This window comes from Anarhichas minor, unplaced genomic scaffold (genome assembly GCF_050575085.1).
Source record: "Anarhichas minor isolate MPS153535 unplaced genomic scaffold, ASM5057508v1 ptg000149l, whole genome shotgun sequence".
Taxonomy (NCBI): domain Eukaryota; kingdom Metazoa; phylum Chordata; class Actinopteri; order Perciformes; family Anarhichadidae; genus Anarhichas; species Anarhichas minor.
Window position 1 is genome coordinate 282,195 of NW_027466595.1, and position 25,306 is coordinate 307,500.

Consider the following 25,306-nt stretch of genomic DNA (forward strand, 5'->3'; position numbering starts at 1 on the left):
AATGACAGATCGATGGCTTAATGCACCACCCTTCTGGTTTCTGGTGGGCCAGTTCAGCAGACACAGTGATTCAGGGACACGGTTTCAATATGGAATTAACCTCATCTGAGGGTTTCTTAATTAACATGACACAAAGTTCTCATCTTGTGTCCAGTCGGTTGTGTCTAATACTAAAACTGAATTGTGAGATGCTTTCACTGGTCGTTTTTATTTCAACACTCGATGGGAAGCAGAGTGAGTTTTTCTTTGTTAGCTGTATATGATCCTTCTGAGTAATGTTAAAACTGTTAAAACAGTGGTCTTATAAATGTATATTGTGTATTCTGTATCTCTGCTGATGTTGCTCTGTGCCGGTCTGCTCATCCTCTCACACACCTCTAAGAGACAAACGATGGCCACCGTCTACCTCTCAGAGACGGACGATGGCCACCGTCCACCTCTAAGAGACAGACGGTGGTCTCCGTCCACTTCTAAGAGACAAACGATGGCCACCGTCTACCTCTAAGAGACAGACGATGGCCACCGTCCACCTCTAAGAGACAGACGGTGGTCTCCGTCCACTTCTAAGAGACAAACGATGGCCACCGTCTACCTCTAAGAGACAGACGATGGCCACCGTCCACCTCTAAGAGACAGACGATGGCCACCGTCCTACTCTAAGAGACGGACGATTCTCTCCGTCCACCCCTAAGAGACGGACGATGGCCACCGTCCACCTCTAAGAGACAAACGATTGCCACCGTCTACCTCTAAGAGACGGACGATGGTCTCCGTCCACCTCTAAGAGACGGACGATGATCTCCGTCTACCTCTCAGAGACGGACGATGGCCACCGTCCCCCTCTAAGAGACGGACGATGGTCTTCGTCCACCTCTCAGAGAGACACTTGACGTCTCTTTAAGCACCAATCAGACACTTGATTCATTGTGACGAACCAGAGTGAGTTTGGTAAAACTGTGTTGTGTCCCTGGATGTAAACCCGATGGAATGTCCGTATATTTGCATGAGCAAAGTCACATTTCCTGTCACTAAAGAAACAAACACTGAGTGAGTAAATTACAGTGTTGATGTCACCACACGGATCAGATCCTGTCAGAATGACGGGGAGGGATGAGCAGGACGTGGATTCATTCTGTGGCGGCCATTTTGAACATGTGACTGTGCAGAAAGAAAAACTACTTTTACTTTCGTTGTCTTTAGAAACTAAAAAACAAACAAGACAGTATGAATAAAACTTGGGATGCATCTATTTGTCTCAAACCCCCGATGCATATATTTCTGTGGTGATATTCCCGGTTATAAAAAACACCTGAAGCTTTGTTTACGTGGGGTTAAAGACTGGAGAAGTAGAAGGAAAGTATTCTTAGTGATCAATAAAGCATTCAATTAGTTAATTGATTTTATTCGACCTTTTAAATGATCTCTAGTCGGAGATACCTCTTGGCTGTTTAATGTAAATCTCAGTTAACAGAAATAACTTCCACATGAATGAGACATAACAGACTAAGATGTTATATTTTACCTCACTATCTGCATCTCTTCTCACAACAAGAGTTTGGATGTTTTTAAAAAAAATCTCTTGATTAAAAAGTTCAAAATGGACGTCACAGGAATAACGTTTGGGAGGAACGCCGTCAGGGTTTGATTCTAAACACGTATCCAGTCAACACTGTGGTTCAATTACAAATCCACTTGTTACCTCAAGACATCAGCCCCACATGCCATTCGTCACCCAGTTGTAAAGTGCCTGCCTGGGCTCTCATGCCCGAAATATAACAGTGAAACGTTTTTTTGTTTTCTTCTTCTTCTTCTTCTTTCTTCTTTGTCTCTGTCTCTCTCTCTCTCTTTCTGTCTGTCCGTCCGTCTTGCTTTTGGTTGTTGAAGGCTGTGACAGTGTCGCGCTCGTCCTTATTTGCATCTTCATGGATCTTCTATGATATTGTGAAATAGATGGATGAAATAAATAAATTAATTTAAAAAACGGTTATGACAACAATCCTGGACTCCTATCTCCAAAAATCAGACAAATAACTGGTATCAATGTGTGTGTTGAATGTAGACAGATTGACCTTCCAGATCTCGTTATCATGAGAAAGATCTCGTTATCATGAGATCTTTTTGTGTAATTATGAGAAAGGATCTCATATTTAAGAAAAGATCTGGTATTCATGAGATGAGGATAACAGTAATATGGGAGACAACGAGCTGTATTTGTGGTCCAGTATTTAGTGTCCACATATGAACATGTATCTAGAGCGAGTAACGTTCCACCAGAGACGTTACGAGCTCCAAGTCACCAGATGATCAACTCTGTTCTCTGAGTTGATGAACACCATGAAGAGACTCACAGGTTTCCCTTTATTCACTTTTAAAAGTGTCCGTCAACACGTTTCAGACATGTTTCAGTTTAACCAGTGACCGTGTTAACTGGTGACTCACAGCGACGTCAGCTGTTAAAAACACCAACAGGACACGTAGATGTCCTCGTAAAAGACTTTAATCATTTCTAAATATCTGTGTTTATTATCTAACATGAGTTACCACCAGGAGACAACCTCCGGTTCTTTAAAGTGAAGTCAAAGCTTCATGTGTTAAAGCTGCATTCTCTCTAGTGTCCACCAGGGGGCGACTCCTCTGGTTGTATAGAAGTCTATGAGAAAATGACTCTACTTCTCTCTTGATTTATTACCTCAGTAAACATTGTAAACATGAGTTTATGGTCTCAATCTCTAGTTTCAAGTCTTCTTCAATACAGCATGATGTTCATTTAGTACATTATGGTCCATTTAGAGTCAAACAGACCATAAAGCAGGGGATGCTTTAGGGCGGGGCTACACGGTGATTGACAGGTCTCTACCAGAGACGTATACGGCGTCTCTACGTCACTCCTCCTCAGTCCACATATGGTCACTTCCTGTTCACTGGTTGCAAAAAAAAAAAACAAGATGGCGACGGTGACATCCACAAACCAACGGGAGACGTCACCGTGACTACGTCCACTTCTTATATACAGTTTAGGGTCACCAGATAACACGGTCACCGGTTAAACTGAAACACCTGTTGCTCTGAAACGGTCGTGATCTAAATTCTGAAGAACTTGAGTCGATTCTGACAACGGAACATGAAACAAGCAGACATTTAGATTCTGGTAACAGTTTTAATCCAACGTTTAAAGCTCCTAACTCATCGGGACGGCTGAGACAAAACAACATTAACGTTGACAAAATGCATATTTATGATGACGTCAGCTGTTTTAAAGGGTTTATTGTCACAAATCTCTCTACGCTTGTCAGCCGATTACACCTCAACTAGACACACAGGTGTGTAGCCTGATCCCATTTAGCTGCAGTCAGATGAGATTAGCTGCAGATGAATTTGCCTGTGTGTGTGTGTGTGTGTGTTTGTGTGTGTGTGTGTGTGTGTGTGTGTGTGTGTGTGTGTGTGTGTGTGCAGATGGAGAGGCGGGTATTCAGCAGAGACCCCACAGAGAGCCTGATCTCTGATGTAGACATAATGGATTACTCACCGTCTGAACGAGGACCGTGTTGATTCGTGACTGCTGATCCGCCCACTCGCTCGTCTTCTTGGCGTTTCGTCTGAACTGTGATCTGACGTCTGGCTTCTCTCTTCGGGTTCACTTCGTCTCGCTCTTTTCCTCTGTTGCCTGACTGAAGTATGATTCAAGTTCTAGTGTTCTAGTGTATCGGGTATCAGGTGTCTACTAAAAGCAGATCTGTGGGAGAAAGTCCATCCCTCTAATAATCACGCTTCTATTATTACTTTTATTAAAGCCTCATCTCTCGCTCCACTGATGGAGATCGTTGTCACTGAGACATGAACGGAGATATCTTACATATTTAGTTTACTTGTCTCCATCATGTCCTGATGTACGTGGATCACATGTGATGACAGAAGGTTTGTGACGTCGCACCGCTCAACCCGCCACAGAAGCAAAACAATGTTTCATGAAGACGTTTCATATCAAGTTTGCAGAAACACTACAGGTTGTTTGTCATTGTTATTTATATTTGTTTGTATTTTCAGTCATCTAGTGTCTCTTTGTTTTGGATCTCTGTCGTCATTTAGTTTCACTTTGTGTATGTTTGTGGTCATCGTGCATCTATTTTTAAATGTTTTGGGTTGTTTGTCGTCTTTATTTTTATGATTTTGGTCGTTTTGGGTGTATTTCCAGTCATCTAGCGTCTCATCCATTGTGCATCTATTGTTAGATGCTTTAGGTTTCTATGTGAGCGTTTTGTGTCTCTTTGTCGTCCCCGGAGCTCCGTTCATTGATCCATCACGGTGATAAAGTGCAACGACAAAAAGTCACTAATGAAATAAACAAGAATAAATCATTTCTGATGCAACAAAAATTGGCGCACAAATGAGAAGATGACTCTTCCTCTGACCTGATTTGGTTTCAGCCGTTGATCAATTAGAAGATCAATGAATGGATCGTGGGTCAGTAAACGACTCAGTGAATATTTGTCTCGATTCGCTCGTCAGCAGCGTCACTACTTTTAGTCGCTTAGCGTCACTTTGTAGTCGTTTTGTGTATTTTTGTGGTTATCGTGCATCTACTTTTAGATGTTTCAGGTTTCTATTCGGTCGTTTTGGGTTGTTTGTCGTCTTTATTTGCATGTTTTTGGTTGTTTTGGGTCTATTTCCAGTCATAGCGACTCATTGAGGCCATTGTGCTTCTATTTTGAGATGTTTCAGGTTTCTATGTGAGTGTTTATAGTCGTTTAGTGTCGTACGTGTCGGGGCCTGTGGGCCCCTGGAGCCCCGTTCATTGATCCGTTCATTGATCCGTTCATTGATCCTCCATCCTTACAAAAACTCACTAATGAAAAAAACAAGAATAAATCACTTCTGATGCAACAAAAACCATCAACAATAAGAAGCACGTCCACTCTAACCTGTTTCTCTTCAGCTGCTGATCGATTACACAATCAATGAACGAGTCAGTTTGTGAGCTGATCAGCTCAACACACTCACATGGGTCCCCCCCCCCCCCCCTCCCCCACAATGTGCTTCCTCTGCTGGTGAATTATAGATGCACCTTAATTATCAAGGAAGCCCTTACCTGACACACACATACATACACACACACACACACACACACACACACACACACTCCGTCTCACACACCAACTCAAATATGAATTTTCACAACAACTCTTCATCCCTTTCTTGATCTCTCTCCTCGTCTTCGTCATGGCTGCTCAGAAACAGATCAGGAATGTTATTTATTTTATTCCGTCTGCTTCTCTCTCTGAACCTGTTTACTCTCTCTCTCTCTCTCTCTCTCTCTCTCTCTCTCTCTCTCTCTCTCTCTCTCTCTCTCTCTGTCTCTCTCTCTCTCTCCCTGTCTCTCTCTCTCTCTCTCTCTCTCTGTCTCTCTCTCTCTCTCTCTCTGTCTCTCTCTCTGTCTCTCTCTGTCTCTCTCTTCTTCAGCGTGCTGCAGCTTTTTATGGTTTATTTTTGCTCCGACTCACATTTACAACACAATGTGAATGTTTTCTCCCTCATGATGAATCCTTTCCTCAAGGTCTTCACACCTCCTCCTCATCTTCCTCCTCCTCCTCCGCTCTTCATCTTTTCACTGCACCTGGTGTCAGAAATACCTCCATCTCCTTCTCTGCTGCTTTGACGTTCAGAAACCTTTCAGCCCTCTGGCTCTGTTCTTTGTGAGCGTCTCACCTGGGACTTAAACACTCTCTCTCTCTGTCCGTCTCTCTCTCTCTTTTATCTCTCTGTCTCTCTCTCTCTTCCGTCTCCGTCTCTCTCTCTCTCTCTCTGTCTCTCTCTCTCTTTCATCTCTCTGTCTCTCTCTCTCTTCCGTCTCTGTCTCTCTCTCTGTCTGTCTCTCTCCGTTCACACATTAGAATCATTTCTCTGGTTTTAATCAATAGAAAGATATAAACCCAAATAGATTAAGACACATCCTCTTAATGAGAATAAAGAAATTATTGTTCAAACTATGAATATAAGTCATTCATTAAAATAAACACCTGTTTCACCTTCATATGTTACACGTCATGCTTTATGTTTGGTCATCTTAAAACAACGTGTTTTATACATCTATTAAAATGATCTTCACATCCTGACAGCAATAAATAAATCAAATACAATCTGCTATCTGTTGATGAACCTGTCAATCAATTCATTCTGTCTGTTTGAAGAGATTGGATGGCTACCTACATACCTACCTTCCTGTCTACCTCCCTGTCTACCTACCTACCTACCTACCTGTCTACCGGCCTGTCAACCTGTCTCATTCTTCATCACCAGAGTCTTCCTCCAGCTTCTCTCTTAACAGCTGTGAGTTCTACCAGCAGCCATGTTGGTTGTTTACGTTCTCTATGATAAATGTAGGGGGCGTGTCTTTAGAGGCCTGAGGGGACGGACTGTCAGTGATGAAGACTTGGACACTTTCTCTCTACATGGAGAGACTTTTGGAGCTAATGGTGCTAATGATGCTAGTGGTGTGTTTTTAAACAACACAAAGAGAACAGAAGAGAGAGAAGAAGAAACATCATGTGATCTGTTTGTCTCATTCAGAGGAGAGTCCTGTTTCACACAGAGAATCACACAAAGCTTTGTGGAGTATTATGAGTGTGTGTGTGTGTGTGTGTGTGTGAGAGAGAGATAGTGTGTGTGTGTGCGTGCGTGTGAGAGAGATAGTGTGTGTGTGTGTGTGTGTGTGTGTACATTTCTGGGTCAAACCCACCTGGTGTTTCCACCCAGATGTTTGCAGCTGAATGTGGGTCACTCAGTGAGAGGCTGATTAAAACGGAGGTGGAAATAAACCATGTGCATTTACCTGAGATACAGTCATGAGGTGTTTCCACTTTCATTTTATTAGACTAATATTAATTATGAAGTGGAAATAAAACAACTTATAAGTGAAAACCTAAATCTGAAGCCTCTCCACAGTTGATGGACAGACTCTGAACCAATAGGAGAGAAGCTAGGCGGTAGTGGGCGGGGCTTCCCCCTGTACCGACATCCGTTGTTGTTGAAAATGTCTCCTTAACAACCGACCTGGAGTCAGACGGAAGAAGTTTCGGTGGAGAAAACGCCTCGTAAGTAAAACTAATTAACTCACGTCTCTACGTGTGTCATTCCGCATGTATTCACTATTAACAACACGCTAACTCGTAATATATGTTATTTATCGGAGCGTAGAAAACTCGAACCCGGTAGCATCAGCTGTTAGCTACCAAACAAGCTGAGCTAGTTAGCTAACGTTAGCTAGTACAAAAAACAACAACAGTTTCGCTACCAAACAAACTGCCGTTACGAACTAAAATGAGGCTCGAATCTTTATGGGGTTAAACTACGAAGACAGAGTTGATGATGCTAGCTAGTTAGCAATGGGTAACAGTGAAAAGTGATGTTAGCTCAAGTTGAGCTCGTCATGGTAACGGTACACAGAGCAGTTAGCTACTGTTAGCTACAGTGAGCTAACAGTAGCTAAACAGCTACAGCTTCCGCCTGTGAGACCAGGTTGTTGTTGTTTTTTGCTTCTATCAGGTTTAAGAAACCTTCTGACTGTTTTTAACGTCCTTTTCTGCAGGAGTCAATCTTTCCTCAAGGTCTTCACACCTATTCTTCCTCTTCCTCTTCTTCTTCTTCTTCTTAGCTAGCTAGCAATGGCTAACAGTGAAAAGTGATGTTAGCTCAAGTTGAGCTCGTCATGGTAACAGTACACAGAGCAGCTAGCTACAGTTAGTTACAGCTTCTGCCTGTGAGACCAGGCTGGTTTTTGCTTTTATCGGTGTTTAAACACCTTCTGACTGTTTGTAACGTCCCTTTCTTTAGGAGTCGGGATGGCTGGGACTGAGGTGAAGAAAGAGGAGGCCGACTACAAGAGGCTGCACAGCTTCCCTCTCATCCGGGTACTTTACACTCAGCTGGAGTTAAACAGGTGTACCTGTGATGTACCAACTTTATTTACACTCTGGTGGTTAACGATAAACTTTATTTACACTCTGATGGTTAACGATAAACTTTATTTACACACTGGTGGTTAACGTTAAAACTTTATTTACACTCTGATGGTTAACGATAAACTTTATTTACTCTGATGGTTAACGTTAAAACTTTATTTACACTCTGATGGTTAATGATGAACTTTATTTACTCTGATGGTTAACGATAAACTTTATTTACACTCTGATGGTTAACGATAAACTTTATTTACACTCTGATGGTTAACGATAAACTTTATTTACACTCTGATGGTTAACGATAAACTTTATTTACTCTGATGGTTAACGTTAAAACTTTATTTACATTGATGGTTAACGATAAACTTTATTTACACTCTGATGGTTAACAATAAACTGTGAGGGGGGTCAGCACTGATCCACTACAGTCCGTTACACCACTAGTGTTTGTGTGCTCCCAGTCTTATACCATTCGTGACTGATGAGACCGCTCGGCGTAAACGTATCAAAAGACGTGTTTTTAAAATGAGAACGTGGTATTGTGGCTGTAACCTCACAAGAGTCACGTAAAGATGTCGACCTTTAACCTTTTGATCCTGTCCTCAGCACACCGACATGCCGGAGGAGATGAGGGTGGAGACCATGGAGCTCTGTGTGACGGCCTGTGAGAAGTTTGCCACCAACAACGAAGTAAGAAGATGAAGTGTTCGATCTTTTAAATCTCGCTCTGAACACATGTTTTGTTTGATAAAGAGTCTAAAATGTAACCCGTGTTCCCCAGAGTGCAGCGAAGATGATCAAAGAGTCCATGGACAAGAAGTTCGGCAGCTCGTGGCACGTGGTGATCGGAGAAGGCTTCGGCTTCGAGGTGACGCACGAGGTGAAGAACCTGCTCTACATGTTCTTCGGAGGGAGTCTGGCCGTGTGTGTGTGGAAGTGTTCGTAGCCCCGGAGGCCCCGCCTCCTCCGGACGAGGTCACTGCGCTGGGAACGAAAACACCGGCTGGCAGCCTCACGCCGGTCTGTGTGACGCCGGCTGCTGTGGCAGAAAATAAAAACCCTCTTTTGGAGATCTCTCTCTTTCCGTCCGTCTCTGAAGCTGTAACCACGGATCTGAACATTTGTGAGCGTGCATGTGAAACAACACAGCCACAGTCCTCAATCCTCCTCTTCAGGGGGGGTGTGTGTGAGGTGTGTGAGTGTGAGTGTGAGTGTGAGTGTGAGTGTGAGTGTGAGTGTGAGTGTGTGTGTGTGTGTGTGTGTGTGTGTGTGTGCTGGACACGCACTGTTTTATGTTTTGTTTTTTTAAAACATCATTTCATCGTCTCCTTCGTCTCCTCTCTTTCTCTCTCCGGCTGCAACTCGTCTTTCAATAAGATTTGTAATATTTTTTATCTGTACATATTTTGATGCAACTTGAAGAACCCGACCGGCCTTCAGTCTGTGAAGGTGTTAACGATGTTTTCATGTTAATGATCCAATGGACCGCTCGGTGTGAATTAACCTGATTGTACAATAAACTGAAATGTGCTGAAGTAAGAACTGAAACTGTCGACTTTGTTCTTCTTCACATTAACTGAACAGTTACTTTCATTACATTCCGGTCTCTGCTGGAGGATCCGGGTCTGTCCACGGTGGACCGGTCTCTGCTGGAGGATCCGGGTCTGTCCACGGTGGACCGGTCTCTGCTGGAGGATCCGGGTTTGTCCACGGTGGTCCGGTCTCTGCTGGAGGATCTGGGTCTGTCCACGGTGGACCGGTCTCTGCTGGAGGATCTGGGTCTGTCCACGGTGGACCGGTCTCTGCTGGAGGATCCGGGTCTGTCCACGGTGGACCGGTCTCTGCTGGAGGATCCGGGTCTGTCCACGGTGGACCGGTCTCTGCTGGAGGATCTGGGTCTGTCCACAGTGGACCGGTCTCTGCTGGAGGATCTGGGTCTGTCCACGGTGGACCGGTCTCTGCTGGAGGATCCGGGTCTGTCCACGGTGGACCGGTCTCTTTCATGGTGAAACCCAGTGATCCCTCACGTGTTCCTGGTTCAACCCGCCGGTGTTCAGAGGTTATTACAGCGAGGTCAGAGGTTACTTATCAAACAACACATTTTCATTGGATATTTGATTAAAGGTAATATGTGACCTTCCTACGTTAAATTGTCTAAACACAACTAGACCGACATGCAGAAAAACAAAGAGAATCAAAACGACGTAAACCAGACTGATTAATAATAATAATAATAATGTTAAATGTGTTCCCATATATTGCGCATGTAAAGTCTGCAGCAGGACGTCTCTGTCCTCAGCGGTGGAGATGTGAACTCTCACCATCGTTTGAGTCTCTGAGACTAAAAATACAAACAGAAGCTGATTTTCCCGGCAGACAAACTCTCTTTTGTTCTCGTCTGCACTGAAGTAATCAGAGCGTCTTTCTGAACGCGTAACGTCTCCGTGGGGTTTATCTGTCGGTTCAACCGGAAAGTTTCCCAGAGGATAAAAAAACAACAACAACAACAACAACAACAACCCTCTCTGTGCTGAGAGGTTCATGAACACACCACAGAGATATTATCTCAAATCTAGATTTAGAATCTTAAACAGAATAAAAGTGCACATGGAGGAATAAACACGGCAGCTCTCAAGAGGTAAACAGAGGAGACGAAAGAAATACCTGGCAAGGGTTCACTGCCATGAGGAAGAGGAGCGACGATGAGGAAGAGGAGCGACGATGAGGAAGAAGTTGGGTTGAAGTTACAATTTAAATCTTATTTTCCTTCATAAAAGCAATCGACATGTTTTGGGGGAAAAGTTTCTTAGCTGGTTGTGGTTTTATGATATTTAGAATCTGCAGGTTGAAGGGTGGGATGACGTCAAGAAGGTTCCATAATTAAAGGTCTTATGAAGTCTGAAGTAGTATTAGTAAGTATTCAAGGAGGAGCCAGAGACCTAATGTTCAGGATTAGCCAATCAGTGCCCGAGAAGATGCGTCTGAAACATTTATCATTTTATTCTGAGGGTCTGCTTCGAGATGCCGGTCGACGCTCTGACTTGTCTTCTTCTTCTTCATCATCTTCTTCTTCTTCTTCTTCCTCTTCTTCACTTGTGTCGTTAACCGTAGAATCGAGCGGTTCTATACGAGAGAACAACTGAAGAGTTTTAAATTTCACCTCCTTGATTCACAAATTAATTTTACAGTTACGTCTTCTGATTATCACATCGACATCGTGTCAAGTCGACTATAGAACAAAGTATGTTGTCAACGAATCAGCGTTTCGTTAACGAAATACCAACCCCCCCCCACACACACACACACATGGAGGTGATTTCATGTAAACAGATTCAGCTCTGATCAATAGAAAGTATTTTAGAATCAGTAGAGTTCATATTATTATATATATATATTATTATATATATATATATATATATATATGAATAATGTTTCCTCTGCTCAGTTATTGTAATCAGTCTTTAGGAGCTGATAGAAAGACGTGACACTGAACTATTATGGGATGTGGTGTCAGAGGGCATGTTGACCCGGTTTGTTGTTGACACATTACACAGAAAGCTGGAAACCTTCAGCGACCGTGTTCCCAAAACACAGTGACCCTGAACCAGGTCAGCGGATCCTCACAGAGTCAGACGTCCACACGCCTCCGTCCAACGTGTCCAACGTGTCCAACATCTCCAACGTGTCCAACATCTCCAACGTGTCCAACATCTCCAACGTGTCCAACGTGTCCAACGTCTCCAACGTGTCCAACGTCTCCAACGTGTCCAACATCTCCAACGTGTCCAACATCTCCAACGTGTCCAACGTGTCCAACGTCTCCAACATCTCCAACGTGTCCAACGTGTCCAACATCTCCAACGTGTCCAACATCTCCAACGTGTCCAACGTGTCCAACGTCTCCAACGTGTCCAACGTGTCCAACGTCTCCAACGTGTCCAACGTGTCTCAGAGATAGATGATGTGACCCGAGGGTTACGCAACACATCCAGCTGATTGATGTTCATTTAAGATAAGTGATGATGGAGACGGGGATCAGCCGCTTGTACGGATCAAAAAAGACAAAAACATTCTGAACAAATAATGTTTGAATGATTTGCTCTTAGAAATCAGGTTTCAGTAAAGTCAGTTCACATGTTTCCAGCCTCTCCTCTCCTCTCCTCTCCCTCCTCTCCTCTCTCCTCTCCTCTCTCTCCTCTCCTCTCTCCTCTCTCCTCTCCTCTCCCTCCTCTCTCCTCTCCTCTCTCCTCTCTCCTCTCCTCTCTCCTCTCCTCTCTCCTCTCCTCTCCCTCCTCTCCTCTCTCCTCTCCTCTCTCTCCTCTCTCCTCTCCTCTCTTCTCTCTCCTCTCCTCTCTCTCCTCTCCTCTCTCTCCTCTCCTCTCTCCTCTCTCCTCTCCTCTCTCTCCTCTCTCCTCTCCTCTCTCCTCTCCTCTTCTCTCCTCTCCTCTCTCTCCTCTCCTCTCTCTCCTCTCCTCTCCTCTCTCCTCTCCTCTCTCTCCTCTCCTCACTCTCCTCTCCTCTCTCCTCTGTTTCCGTTTCCGGTTGCGTGTGAGTGTGAGTGGTGGACGTGAGAGTGTCGCGGAGGTTTGAATGTGTTTTCGCTGCTTTGGGATTTGTTCCTCTGCTCTTCTGTCTCTGCGCGTGGTCGGGTGAGATACTGAGCAGTGTATTTATCGGTAGAACGTGTGATTAGTGGTGTTTGGTGTTGTTCGGGAGGATGGCGTCCTTTGAGACGCCACGCCCGTCAATCCGGCAGGGAGTCCGGGTAGTTCCACCGGACAGCAGCGTGTCAGTAGAGGAGGTGCTGCTGGCTGTCGGAGAGCAGGTGGGACATGACAAACTCTCCTTTGCATCTCGGATGAATAAAGCTGTGGTTGTGTTCGTGGCGAGCGAGGCTTATGTCCACAACCTGATAGAGAGCGGCGTGTTTATCAGGGACAGCTTCGTGCAGGTCTCTCCGCTCTCAGTGCCCTCTACGCGGATCACCGTGTCCGGTGTTCCGCCGTTTATACCGAACGAGCTGTTAGAAAATGAGCTGCGCAGGTTTGGAAAGTTTGCCAGCGGATTTAAAACAGTCAGTTTGGGGTGTAAGGATCCCAAACTGAAGCACGTGCTGTCTCTTAGGCGGCAGGTCTTCATGTTCCTGGAGTCACCTACACAAACACTGGAGGTGTCCTTCAGGGTTAAACACGGGGAGGGTTCATACATGGTGTACGCTAGCTCGGGACAGATCAAATGCTTTGAGTGTGGAGATGTAGGACACAAACGCTTCGCGTGTCCGCACAAGCAGCAGAGAGGCGCGGAGGCGGAGCCTGGTGCCGCGGCGGCTCCCGCTGGTGCGGCGGCGGCTCCCGCTGGTGCGGCGGCGGCTCCCGCTGGTGCGGCGGCGGCTCCCGCTGGTGCGGCGGCGGCTCCCGCTGGTGCGGCGGCGGCTCCCGCTGGTGCCGCGGCGGCTCCCGCCGGTGCGGTCGGCGGCGCTTCTTCGTCTTCTGCTGATAACAATAATGTTGATAAGGAGGATCAGGGCCAGTCTTACAACCAGCAGGCTTCTGTGGTGGCGCAGAACCTCACTACATCTGGTACCGAAGCACCACCACAGTCGGTAGAAGTGTGTGAAGAGGCAGCTACAGGTTCAGCAGGTGGAGATCTCACCATAGCCTTAGATGAAGCACAGAGTGTAGGGTCTGTGTCCAACAGCCAGCTGTCTTGTGAGGGAGAGGACATGGAGTATGAGAGTGAATCAGATGTTGCATCTAATTCTGAAACGTGCATTAAAGGCACTGATCTGTATTCACTAGAGGAAATAAACTCGTTTTTGGATGTAACTTACAATAGATCTGCAAAAGTGAGTGATTATTTCCCTGACATTGAGAAGTTCATACGATCTGTTGGGGTGGCGCAGAGAAAGGTGGGTTTGGACCTTCTAGATGGAAAAAAGCGCTTCCGCCTAAAGAAACACATCACAATCTTGAGGAAAGTAAGGAAAAGTGGAAGAGTTCAAAAAACTAAGACAGTTTAACATGATCATGTGTCACACGGGGTTTTCCACTTTCCACTGCTTACTTCTTATCTTGTCTTACCTCCTTCCATCCTCTGACCTTTCTATGCAGAGCTTCAATTTAGGGTCTTTAAACATCAATGGTGGGCGGGACGGGCATAAAAGAGCATTAATACAGGAGGTTGTAAATCAAAAAAGGTTGGACATCCTCTTTTTGCAAGAAACTCACACCATTCCATCAGATGAAGTAGACTGGGGTTTATGGTGGGAGGGCTCATGCACCCTGAGCCACGGCACCAATCTTAGTGCCGGGGTAGCCGTGCTGTTTAGAACAGCAGCTAATGCAACCGTCCTGTCTGTCACTGAGGTGGTGAAGGGTCGTTTGCTGATGGTGAGGGCAGAGATAGAGAGCTCGCTTTACTGCTTCGTGAACATATATGCACCGAATCAGGGGTCAGAAAGAGCACGCTTCTTTACTACGCTGCAAAACGAACTGCAGAGCTGCCATCAGGAGCAACTGATCATCGGAGGGGATTTTAACTGTACTCTAGACTTCACCATAGACCGGAATAGTGAGGAACCACACCCACAGTCAGCTCAGAGTCTCCACAACGTCATCACACACCTAGATCTGTTGGACACGTGGAGAGTAAAACACCCACTAAACAGACAGTACACATGGGTTAGAGTCAGCAACGACAGGATTAGTGCAGCCAGGCTGGACAGAATTTACCTCTCTCGCAGTCTCAGTTCCAGACTGAAGAACAGCACAATCAGTCCAGTTGGGTTCTCTGATCACCACCTCGTCAGTTTAGGCTTGATAACCTCACCAGGTGAAAGGGTTAGCTCCTACTGGCATTTTAATAATAAACTTCTACAGGACAGCACTTTTTGTCAGAGCTTTGGGGTTCTTTGGCAGCAGTGGAAAACTGAAAAAGTTCGTTTCAGTTCTCTGAAACAGTGGTGGGAGGTCGGAAAAGCGCAGATCCGTGTGTTCTGCCAGCAGTACACCTCAAACGCCACCGCTATAATCAAGTCTGCTGTTAAAGACCTTGAAGCCAACATAAAGATCATTGAGGAGGGCTTCCAGAGAGACCCAGATCCCGGTGTGGGCCAACTGCTGAAGGAGAGGAGGTTGGAGTTGAGCTCCTTCCTGCAAGAGAGAGTGAAAGGAGCTCTGGTCAGGTCCCGTTTCCTCAAGTTGAAGGACATGGATGCCCCAAGCTCGTTTTTCTTCAACCTGGAGAGATCGGTGGCGCAGAGGAAGCGGATGACCTGTCTGAAGCTCCCAGGAGGCAGGATAACCACTGACCAGAGGGAGATGAGGACCCATGCCGTGGGCTTCTACGCTGCTCTTTTTGGGGAAGAGCAATCCTGTACGGAGAGCAGTAAGGAGCTCCTGGAGGGTCTTCCCCAGCTCAGTCCAGCAGAGAGGGATATGCTGGACGGAGAGCTGACGCTGGAGGAGCTGACGGTTGCAGTGAACCAGATGGCTTCAGGAAAGACTCCGGGAATCGACGGTCTCTCCTCGGATTTCTTTAAGAAATTCTGGAACATTATCGGTTCTGACTTACACTCTGTTTTGATGGAATGTTTTAAAACAGGATCACTTCCTGTTTCATGCCAGCGGGCAGTTCTCTCTCTGCTGCCCAAGAAGGGCGACTTGGCCCTTCTTAAGAACTGGAGACCAGTGGCCCTGCTTTGCACAGACTATAAGGTGCTTTCCAGAGCCTTATCTAACAGACTAAGAGACTACCTGGAAGTGGTTGTAAATAGCGACCAAACGTACTGTATCCCAGATAGAACAGTTATGGACAATATCTTTCTCATCCGTGATGTGCTTGATGTATGTAAATTCCACGATGTAGATGTTGGTATTGTCTCACTAGACCAGGAGAAGGCTTTCGACAGGGTGGGTCACGCATATCTGTTTTCTGCACTCAGGGCTTTTGGGCTTGGTGATGGGTTCTTGGCTTGGGTGGGTTTGCTGTACAGGGGTGCTGAATGTATGGTAAAAATGGGAGCTGGCCTGAGTCGACCGATCCCTGTACGGCGAGGGATAAGGCAGGGTTGTCCTATCTCAGGACAACTATACAGCCTCGCTTTTGAGCCTCTGTTGTGCAGGCTGAGAAGTCGGCTCAGTGGTCTGTCACTGCCTGGGTCCTCCAGTCTTTGTAGTCCCCTCGCTGTGTCTGCGTATGCTGATGATGTAAACATCTTCATTAGGGACCAGGGAGATGTTCTATGTCTGCAGGATGTTTTGTCTCTTTATGAGAGGGCTTCATCTGCACGGGTGAACTGGGAAAAATCTGAAGCTTTATTGGTGGGACAGTGGAGACATCAGACGGTGCCTCATCTGCCTGGAGGTCTTCAGTGGGGAAAAGAAGGTCTAAAAGTGCTGGGTGTGTTTTTGGGCTCTGAGGTTTTTGAGAAAAAGAACTGGGAGGGAGTTAAGGAGAAGGTGTGTGCTCGGTTCTCTAGGTGGAGATGGTTACTACCCCAGTTGTCATATAGGGGAAGAGTTCTGGTTGCTAATAACTTGGTTGCCTCGACTCTGTGGCACAGACTCATCGCTCTGGCGCCACCTGGAGGCCTCATAGCAGAGATACAGAGGTCTGTCGTGGACTTCTTCTGGTCCGGCCGGCACTGGGTTCGTGCAGCAGCTCTCTATCTGCCTGTGGCAGAGGGGGGGCAGGGTCTCATCGATATCCAGTCCAGGATCGCCTCTTTCAGACTCCGGACTGCACAGAAGCTGCTCTATGGCTGTGGCCCCAGCTGGATGGACATGGCTCGACTGCTGCTGAGGAGAGCTGGGCGGTTGGGATATGATAAGCAGCTCTTTCTCCTACAACCTGAGGAAGTGGACTTGGCCGGGCTGACGCCGTTCTACGGCTCTGTTCTGCAGGCGTGGCAGATTTTTAACATTTCACGTAAAGCTGATGAGACTCCGGGTGTGTGGCTGCTGGAGGAACCTTTGTTCTTCAACAGCTTCATTAGAACCCAAACGCTGCAGTCTGCCAGCCTGAGAACGCGTCTGAGAGAAGCCGGCTGCACTAAACTGGGACATTTGGTGAAGATGTCATTAACAGCAGCATCTATGGTCACCTTCAGACAGAACACTAACATCACGTCTGTCAGGTTGACCAATAGAATAGTGGAGGAGGTCTGTGCCGCCCTGCCACAACGCCTGAGAGCAGTTGCAGGAAACTGTACTCTGTCTGACCAATGGGATGCAGAGAGTGAGTACACCCCCCCCACTCTGCTCATTGCCCCAGCGGTGGGGGACTGGCAGGGGGGAGGAAACAAGCTGCTGACGTTCACAACCCCTCACCTGGACAAGTTTCAGGCAGCAGAGAAAAAAGCTATCTATGAAATCTGTGTAAAGGTTGTGAACCTCCGCTCTCTGGCAGGGTTGACAGAGTCGAGGTGGACCGAGTTCTTTGGCCCAGGTTCTTCCCCGAGAGGCAGCTGGAGGTGCATGTACAAGCTGCCCGTTGAAAAACGGACAGCAGACCTCCAGTGGAGGGTTGTACATGGAGCTATAGCCACCAACAGATACCGGGCACACCTGGATCCACAAATTGGGGAGGAGTGTTATTTCTGCGGTCAGACTGAGACCCTGGAACACTTGTTTGTTCAGTGTCCTCGGCTCTCAGCACTCTTTGACCGGTTAAAAAGATGGTTTCAGGGTCTTGGACAGGTGTTTTCTTTCATGTTGTTCATCTTCGGTCCAAAATACTGCTCAAAACAGAAGGCTGTCCATACAATGGTAAACTTTTTATCTGGTTCTGCCAAGTTGGCCATCTGGTTGACACGGAAGAATCGGGCTCGGGGTGCCGGTAGTGAAGATCCGGTGAAAGTTATGGAGGGACTGTTGAAAGCCCGACTCAGGGTGGAACACACCTACTACCAGACAGTGGACGATTTACAGGCCTTCAGGGACAGATGGACTACTGGGAGCATTTTATGCTCAGTGGGTGCTGGTGGAGAGCTGGTGGTGAACTTCTGAACATATTGATCATTGAAATTGATTGTTTATTTGTTCTTTGGTGCTTTATTTTTGGTTATTTGTTTTTATTTTATTGATTTTCTGATTATTAAGTGATGATTTAGCGTGTTTCTGGTTTTCACTGCAATAGTGAAATAAAAGGATTTTTAAAAACCAAACCAAACCTCTCTCCTCTCCTCTCCCTCCTCTCCTCTCTCCTCTCCTCTCTCCTCTCCTCTTCTCTCCTCTCCTCTCTCTCCTCTCCTCTCTCTCCTCTCCTCTCCTCTCTCCTCTCCTCTCTCTCCTCTCCTCACTCTCCTCTCCTCTCTCCTCTCCTCTCCTCTCCTCTCCTCTCCTCACTCTCCTCTCCTCTCTCTCCTCTCCTCTCTCCTCTCTCCTCTCCTCTCTTCTCTCCTCTCCTCTCTCTCCTCTCTCTCCTCTCTCTCCTCTCCTCTCCTCTCTCCTCTCCTCTCTCTCCTCTCTCCTCTCTCCTCTCCTCCCTCTCTCCTCTCCTCTCCTCTCCTTTTTACAGCTCCTCTGATAAACGGTGAAGTTTTGCCGATTGTTTAAAGAGAACATGCTTTCCTGTGCCGCTGATGGGTTTCTGGGGTTTCTGGGGGTTCTGGGGGTTCAGAGGGTTCAGAGTGAGGTCTGCACTAGAAGTCCTGTCTGAAGGAGCAGTTAGAGAGCTGCTGGAGGACTGCAGGCTGCCCGGCACACCGAGCGCCCTGAGGCTGAGTATGACAGTAATGTCTCTGTGGAGTCCTGGAACGGACCACTCTTATGGTTTCCACCTGTCTTCATGGTCTCAACGGCTTGAAACCAGCTTCTCTGTGTGCGTGTGATGTCACCAGAGAGTTCTCAACAGTGGATTCATGAATCTATATTATATATTGTGTGGAGAAGTCTGAAGATTGATTTTAACACGTGTCAGTAAACACGGCTCCACCCTGTGATGCAGCTCATTCATTATTCACCTCAGATGCTCTTTATAGGTCTCCTCCCTCCGCCGGTGTTTCCTCCACCTTGTTAAATATTCATAGTGAGAGTCACACTAAAGGCTCGGCTCTCCTCAGGGCCCCGAACACCAGAGATCCTCGTTCTCCTGCAGGAAGGTTCACTGAAGTCACGGACACGAGAGGAAGATCCTGAATGTCACGTCTCCCAGTGATCCCTCACGTGTTCCTGGTTCAAACCGCCGCTGTTCAGAGGTTATTACTGCGACGTCAGAGGTTACTCATCAACCACACAACACATTGTCATTGGATATTTGATTAAAGGTAATATGTGACCTTTCTACGTTAAGTTGTCTAAAGACAACTAGACCGACATGCAGAAAAACCAAAAGAGAATCAAAACGACTTTAAAGAGATTCAAAGCGACCGGAGGAGACGCAAAGTAACCAAATAGAGACACAAACCGACCTAAGAGATGTCTTGAGGCTCTGTGGCTCTGGTTCTATGAGTGGTGGCTGCAGCGGTTTTAGGACTTGAAGTGCATTTTACGTTTCATGATTTAAAGCTGGTTTAACGACGAACCTGAGACACTCAAATGGACTATTTTCAGAAGAAATGCAGAATAAATAAATAATTAATAATGTAAAAGCTGGCAGAGCAGAGAAAACACCTCTGAGACACACAACTGTCTTCAAATGAAAAAGCATGGGTCAAAGGTTGTGTGTGTGTGTGTGTGTGTGTGTGTGTGTGTGTGTGTGTGTGTGTGTGTGTGTGTGTGTGTGTGTGTGTGTGTGTGTGTGTGTGTGTGTGTGGGGTAGAACAGGAAGTGAGTGACAGCTCACAGAATTCTTTGTGATAAAGAGACAGTTTTTTGACAGAGTTTAGAGATTTCCACAGATTTGATCGTGTCCCTGAAGGACACAGAGAGTTTGAGACGGAGGACAGCTGAAGAGAGCTGGATACATTTCTCCTTCTTTATTGAAACATGAGGAACAATCCAAGATTAATACGAGTGCGTTTGTGCGTCGACCATCGCTGTGAGTTTGATCAGCTCACATCCAGACGAGTAAAGAACGGGGCGTACGTTTAGGGGGAAATGGGAAGAAAAGGGGGGGGGGGGAGGTAGAAAAGAGGCAGAAGAGGATAAAAGAGGAAGATGAAACATCGTGTTTGTAATAAATCAGTGAGGGACGGAAACGGAGAGACAAATAGAGAAAGACACAGATGTCTGGTGGATGAAAGAAGAAAGAAAAACTAAAGAAGAAGACATCCTGAAACTAAAGAAGAAGACATCCTGAAACTAAAGAAGAAGACACCCTGAAACTAAAGAAGAAGACATCCTGAAACTAAAGAAGAAGACACCCTGAAACTAAAGAAGAAGACATCCTGAAACTAAAGAAGAAGACACCCTGAAACTAAAGAAGAAGACATCCTGAAACTAAAGAAGAAGACACCCTGAAACTAAAGAAGAAGACATCCTGGAACTAAAGAAGAAGACACCCTGGAACTAAAGAAGAAGACATCCTGGAACTAAAGAAGAAGACATCCTGGAACTAAAGAAGAAGACATCCTGGAACTAAAGAAGAAGACATCCTGAAACTAAAGAAGAAGACATCCTGAAACTAAAGAAGAAGACATCCTGAAACTAAAGAAGAAGACATCCTGAAACTAAAGAAGAAGACATCCTGAAACTAAAGAAGAAGACATCCTGAAACTAAAGAAGAAGACATCCTGAAACTAAAGAAGAAGACATCCTGAAACTAAAGAAGAAGACATCCTGAAACTAAAGAAGAAGACACCCTGGAACTAAAGAAGAAGACACCCTGAAACTAAAGAAGAAGACACCCTGGAACTAAAGAAGAAGACACCCTGAAACTAAAGAAGAAGACACCCTGGAACTAAAGAAGAAGACACCCTGAAACTAAAGAAGAAGACACCCTGGAACTAAAGAAGAAGACACCCTGGAACTAAAGAAGAAGACACCCTGAAACTAAAGAAGAAGACATCCTGAAACTAAAGAAGAAGACATCCTGAAACTAAAGAAGAAGACATCCTGAAACTAAAGAAGAAGACATCCTGAAACTAAAGAAGAAGACATCCTGAAACTAAAGAAGAAGACATCCTGAAACTAAAGAAGAAGACATCCTGGAACTAAAGAAGAAGACACCCTGGAACTAAAGAAGAAGACACCCTGGAACTAAAGAAGAAGACACCCTGGAACTAAAGAAGAAGACACCCTGGAACTAAAGAAGAAGACACCCTGGACCTAAAGAAGAAGACACCCTGGACCTAAAGAAGAAGACACCCTGGACCTAAAGAAGAAGACACCCTGGACCTAAAGAAGAAGACACCCTGAAACTAAAGAAGAAGACACCCTGGAACTAAAGAAGAAGACACCCTGGAACTAAAGAAGAAGACACCCTGGAACTAAAGAAGAAGACACCCTGGAACTAAAGAAGAAGACACCCTGGAACTAAAGAAGAAGACACCCTGGAACTAAAGAAGAAGACACCCTGGAACTAAAGAAGAAGACACCCTGAAACTAAAGAAGAAGACACCCTGAAACTAAAGAAGAAGACACCCTGAAACTAAAGAAGAAGACACCCTGGAACTAAAGAAGAAGACACCCTGGAACTAAAGAAGAAGACACCCTGGAACTAAAGAAGAAGACACCCTGAAACTAAAGAAGAAGACACCCTGGAACAAAAGAAGAAGACACCCTGGAACTAAAGAAGAAGACACCCTGGAACTAAAGAAGAAGACACCCTGAAACTAAAGAAGAAGACACCCTGGAACTAAAGAAGAAGACACCCTGGAACTAAAGAAGAAGACACCCTGGAACTAAAGAAGAAGACACCCTGGAACTAAAGAAGAAGACACCCTGAAACTAAAGAAGAAGACACCCTGGAACTAAAGAAGAAGACACCCTGGAACTAAAGAAGAAGACACCCTGAAACTAAAGAAGAAGACACCCTGGAACTAAAGAAGAAGACACCCTGGAACTAAAGAAGAAGACACCCTGAAACTAAAGAAGAAGACACCCTGGAACTAAAGAAGAAGACACCCTGGAACTAAAGAAGAAGACACCCTGGAACTTAAGAAGAAGACATCCTGGTCCTCCGATGGAGTTCTCTCCTCACTTTGCCGAAGGCGGAAGAAATCCTTGAGAACTTTTCTGCTTCATGCGTAAAAACTAAAATCTGTTAACAACGGTGATGAAAAAAGAGAGAAATAATAAATCCATCTCGGGCTCAGAGAGTCACAGAATACGTGAAGTTACATTGTGAATGGAAGTGACGACCTTGAGAATCATAGAAAACATCGAGCAGAATGTGAGCATAAAATAAGTGAAGCTCACTGATTTACAGCTCTGATGCAGACGTAGTACAAGAGGCGCTCTGCACCAACAGAAGCTGCTTTTAGATAATAAACACCAAACACACACATATGAACACTTCATAATGTTCATTCTGTTGGTGCATTTGCATATCGCTGCACGCTGTGATCCACAACATGCATGTTTAATGAGCGCTGATGAATAATCAATGAATGTGATCACCTGCACCAACACACTCGAGCTGATGAGTCAGCGCTTTAAGGTCTTTGTTCAGTCATCGCACAGACACGTGGGAACGACACATGAGTTTTGATTGAACCCACTCAGATGTGTTCACACACACACACACACACACACACACACACACACACACACACACACACAGAGGCAGACTTTAAAGAGCCACACTTCACAGAAACAGGGTTTCCTGAGGGGCTCTGCATGGGGTCTGAGGTGCCTGAATCAAAGTCAAACACACACACACGGAATATGAAAGGTCTCTGGTTTATCAAGTCTGTCGACGCCTCTTAACAGGCAGCAGATGATTCATGCACATGTATGTATTTATCTGTAGGATGCATCTTAATGGTTTCCTCTTTGTTTTATTTGTATTGGTCTCACAGAAAGATGATTATATGATTTGTCCAGGGCTTTTATTGTGAGAGGTATAAGAAGAGAAAGAGTGTGCTGCCTTCGTGGGAGTTTGACGTCCTGGTTCTTGTTGTTTCCCAAATATAGAAACAAAGTGATTTATAAACGACGTCGCTTTTTCACAGTGTAAGATATGGATTCAAATAATTAGCACAAAAACATTGACGCATGTTGCAGAACATCCTTTAACCTGCATCACGTGCACGTTGTCATTTCAATACTTCCTGTTTAGCTTGAAATACACATTCACATGTACGTTTTAGTGTTGATCTCTGAGGTGTTCTGTAGAACACTTTTAGTTCTTGGATCTTTAGAAGCATCCTAAAAATAGACTTTTACAAAGGTCAAAGGTCAAACAAACTGGCAGAGAAAGAGTGAGCAAACACATTGATCCGTGTCGGGATCACTTTGACCTGGCAGCCGTCGCTCACTGAGAAACTCACAAACAACTGGGTGGACTGGGTTCTGGACCTGAGTCCTGTTTCACTCCTCTGGGAAACAGCACAGAGTGACAGACGCTTTTATTTGTGTTAGAAACAGGAAGGACGCTGCAGTGTAGGTTTGTGCTTCTTTGTGAGAGGATTGTGTGAGTTGAAAGCTTCCTGAATGTCTTCACTAGCTTTGCTTGATGCTGTTGTTTTCATGTGTTTTTACCGCTCTGCACCATGTGGTCTTTCTCAGATACTCGTTCTCTTCTGATCTTCACCTCCGCTGACCTTCCTCTCAGGAGGATGATGTGGCGAACGCCGTGCTGTCGCTCCAGGACGATCTGTCTGTCCTTGGCCTCCGTCACCATTTTCCTCCACCTCCTCCTGGCGTTTGTCTCTCTGCCCGTTTACCAGCAGCCCTGTGGCCCCCCCGGGACCCTCACGGACCGGGCTCACCTCGACCACGCCTCGGTGGGGATCCGTGTTCTCGCTGAGCCTCCGGTAATCGAGGGTCATGTCTCCGACGACGTGTCGGTGTTGGGAGACGACCGAGCTGAGGCGGAGGAGTCGGGGCGGTCGAAGCTGGAGGCGCTGTTTGACCATCCTCTGTACAACGTGCCCGGCGCTCCCATCCCAGAGGAGGACTGGCTGATGAAAGTGAAACCGAAGGTCAAGGCCAGCGAGAGGAGCTCCAACATGTGGTCAGTGACTTCTCACAGTGAAGAAAACATACTTGTATTTAAACATCTTTCAGTCAATACCAGCTCCGGTTCTGAAGAGTGAGGTCAAAGCTTCATGTGTTAAAGCTGCATTCTCTCTAGTGACCACCAGGGGGCGACTCCTCTGGTTGTATAGAAGTCTATGAGAAAATGACTCTACTTCTCTCTTGATTTATTACCTCAGTAAACATTGTAAACATGAGTTTATGGTCTCAATCTCTAGTTTCAAGTCTTCTTCAATACAGCATGATGTTCATTTAGTACATTATGGTCCATTTAGAGTCAAACAGACCATAAAGCAGGGGATGCTTTAGGGCGGGGCTACACGGTGATTGACAGGTCTCTACCAGAGACGTATACGGCGTCTCTACGTCACTCCTCCTCAGTCCATATATGGTCACTTCCTGTTCACTGGTTGCATAAAACCCAAGATGGCGACAGACAAAACGCAGAATTCAAAGCTTTAAAACATCAGACCACAAACCAATGAGAGACGTCACAATGAATATGACCACTTACAGCCCAAGAGTGACACTGAGCTCCAACAAAAATCGACTGTATACTGTATCATATCAATGTAGGACAATGTCGAAACAAATGGGCGACACACAATAAGAAACATGACTCTTGACATTTTCCTCCTCAACATGATTCATACTGTAATCTCTGCAGCCATCTACAGTTTGTATTAAAGCTGCAACAAACAGTTGTATTCATCGCTGATTTATTTTTCCATTGTCTGTAAAACGTCACAAAATAACAAAACATTCCCGTCACAGTTGTCAAGAACCTAAAATAGCAGCTTGAAATAGTTCAAAAAACCCCAAAGAGATTGAGTTTTTACTGATATAAAAATACTCTACTTTGCAGGGTGAGTGCGAGCCAGGAGGCCTACGAGGACGTCCAGTGGAACAGCAGCAGGAACAGGCAGCCTCCTTGGCTGCGCTTCCACCTGGGAATCTCCCGCTGGCAGCTGTACCCCCATCGTGACCCCAACATGGAGCCGCTGATCCAGCAGCTCGCCACGCATCGCATCGTCAGCGCAGGTGTGACACAAAACTTCAGCTGGGTGATACACGTCTGTGTTTACTTTAGAGTTCAACAGGTTAAATCCAACACACTGTGTGTACAACACTGAACATAGTTTGTTGTACACACACCAGGAATGTGGTGGCGGAGGAGGGGTCCAACAAACTGTTGGTTTAGTTGCCTGAACCTAACTGTTGGTTTAGTTGCCTGAACCTAACTGTTGGTTTAGTTGCCTGAACCTAACT

General features: G+C 45.8%; 2 protein-coding genes across 2 annotated transcripts in view; both read left to right on the forward strand.

Moving 5' to 3' along the window:
* The first annotated feature begins 6,962 nt into the window (after window positions 1–6,962).
* LOC142943666 (dynein axonemal light chain 4) lies at window positions 6,963–9,497 on the forward strand. Its single transcript, XM_076085314.1, has 4 exons — window positions 6,963–7,088; window positions 7,828–7,904; window positions 8,562–8,645; window positions 8,737–9,497. The coding sequence occupies exons 2-4, from the start codon at window positions 7,836–7,838 to the stop codon at window positions 8,899–8,901; spliced, it is 318 nt and encodes a 105-aa protein (XP_075941429.1). The 5' UTR covers window positions 6,963–7,088; window positions 7,828–7,835; the 3' UTR covers window positions 8,902–9,497.
* Window positions 9,498–23,616: 14,119 nt separating this feature from the next.
* LOC142943665 (extracellular serine/threonine protein kinase FAM20C-like) overlaps window positions 23,617–25,306 on the forward strand; it is a 51,242-nt gene continuing 49,552 nt past the window's right edge. Inside the window, exons 1-2 of the mRNA XM_076085313.1 lie at window positions 23,617–24,014; window positions 24,903–25,078. Coding sequence (XP_075941428.1) covers window positions 23,617–24,014; window positions 24,903–25,078 — 574 coding nt within the window. The remainder of the gene's footprint in view (window positions 24,015–24,902; window positions 25,079–25,306) is intronic.

Bases quoted from the DNA above. Each gene is read 5' to 3' on its own strand.
- LOC142943666 (XM_076085314.1), top strand. From the start codon at position 7,836: ATGGCTGGGACTGAGGTGAAGAAAGAGGAGGCCGACTACAAGAGGCTG. The intron at 7,905-8,561 runs GTACTTTACACT...TCCTGTCCTCAG, and splicing joins ACAGCTTCCCTCTCATCCGG to CACACCGACATGCCGGAGGA. The intron at 8,646-8,736 runs GTAAGAAGATGA...CGTGTTCCCCAG, and splicing joins AGTTTGCCACCAACAACGAA to AGTGCAGCGAAGATGATCAA.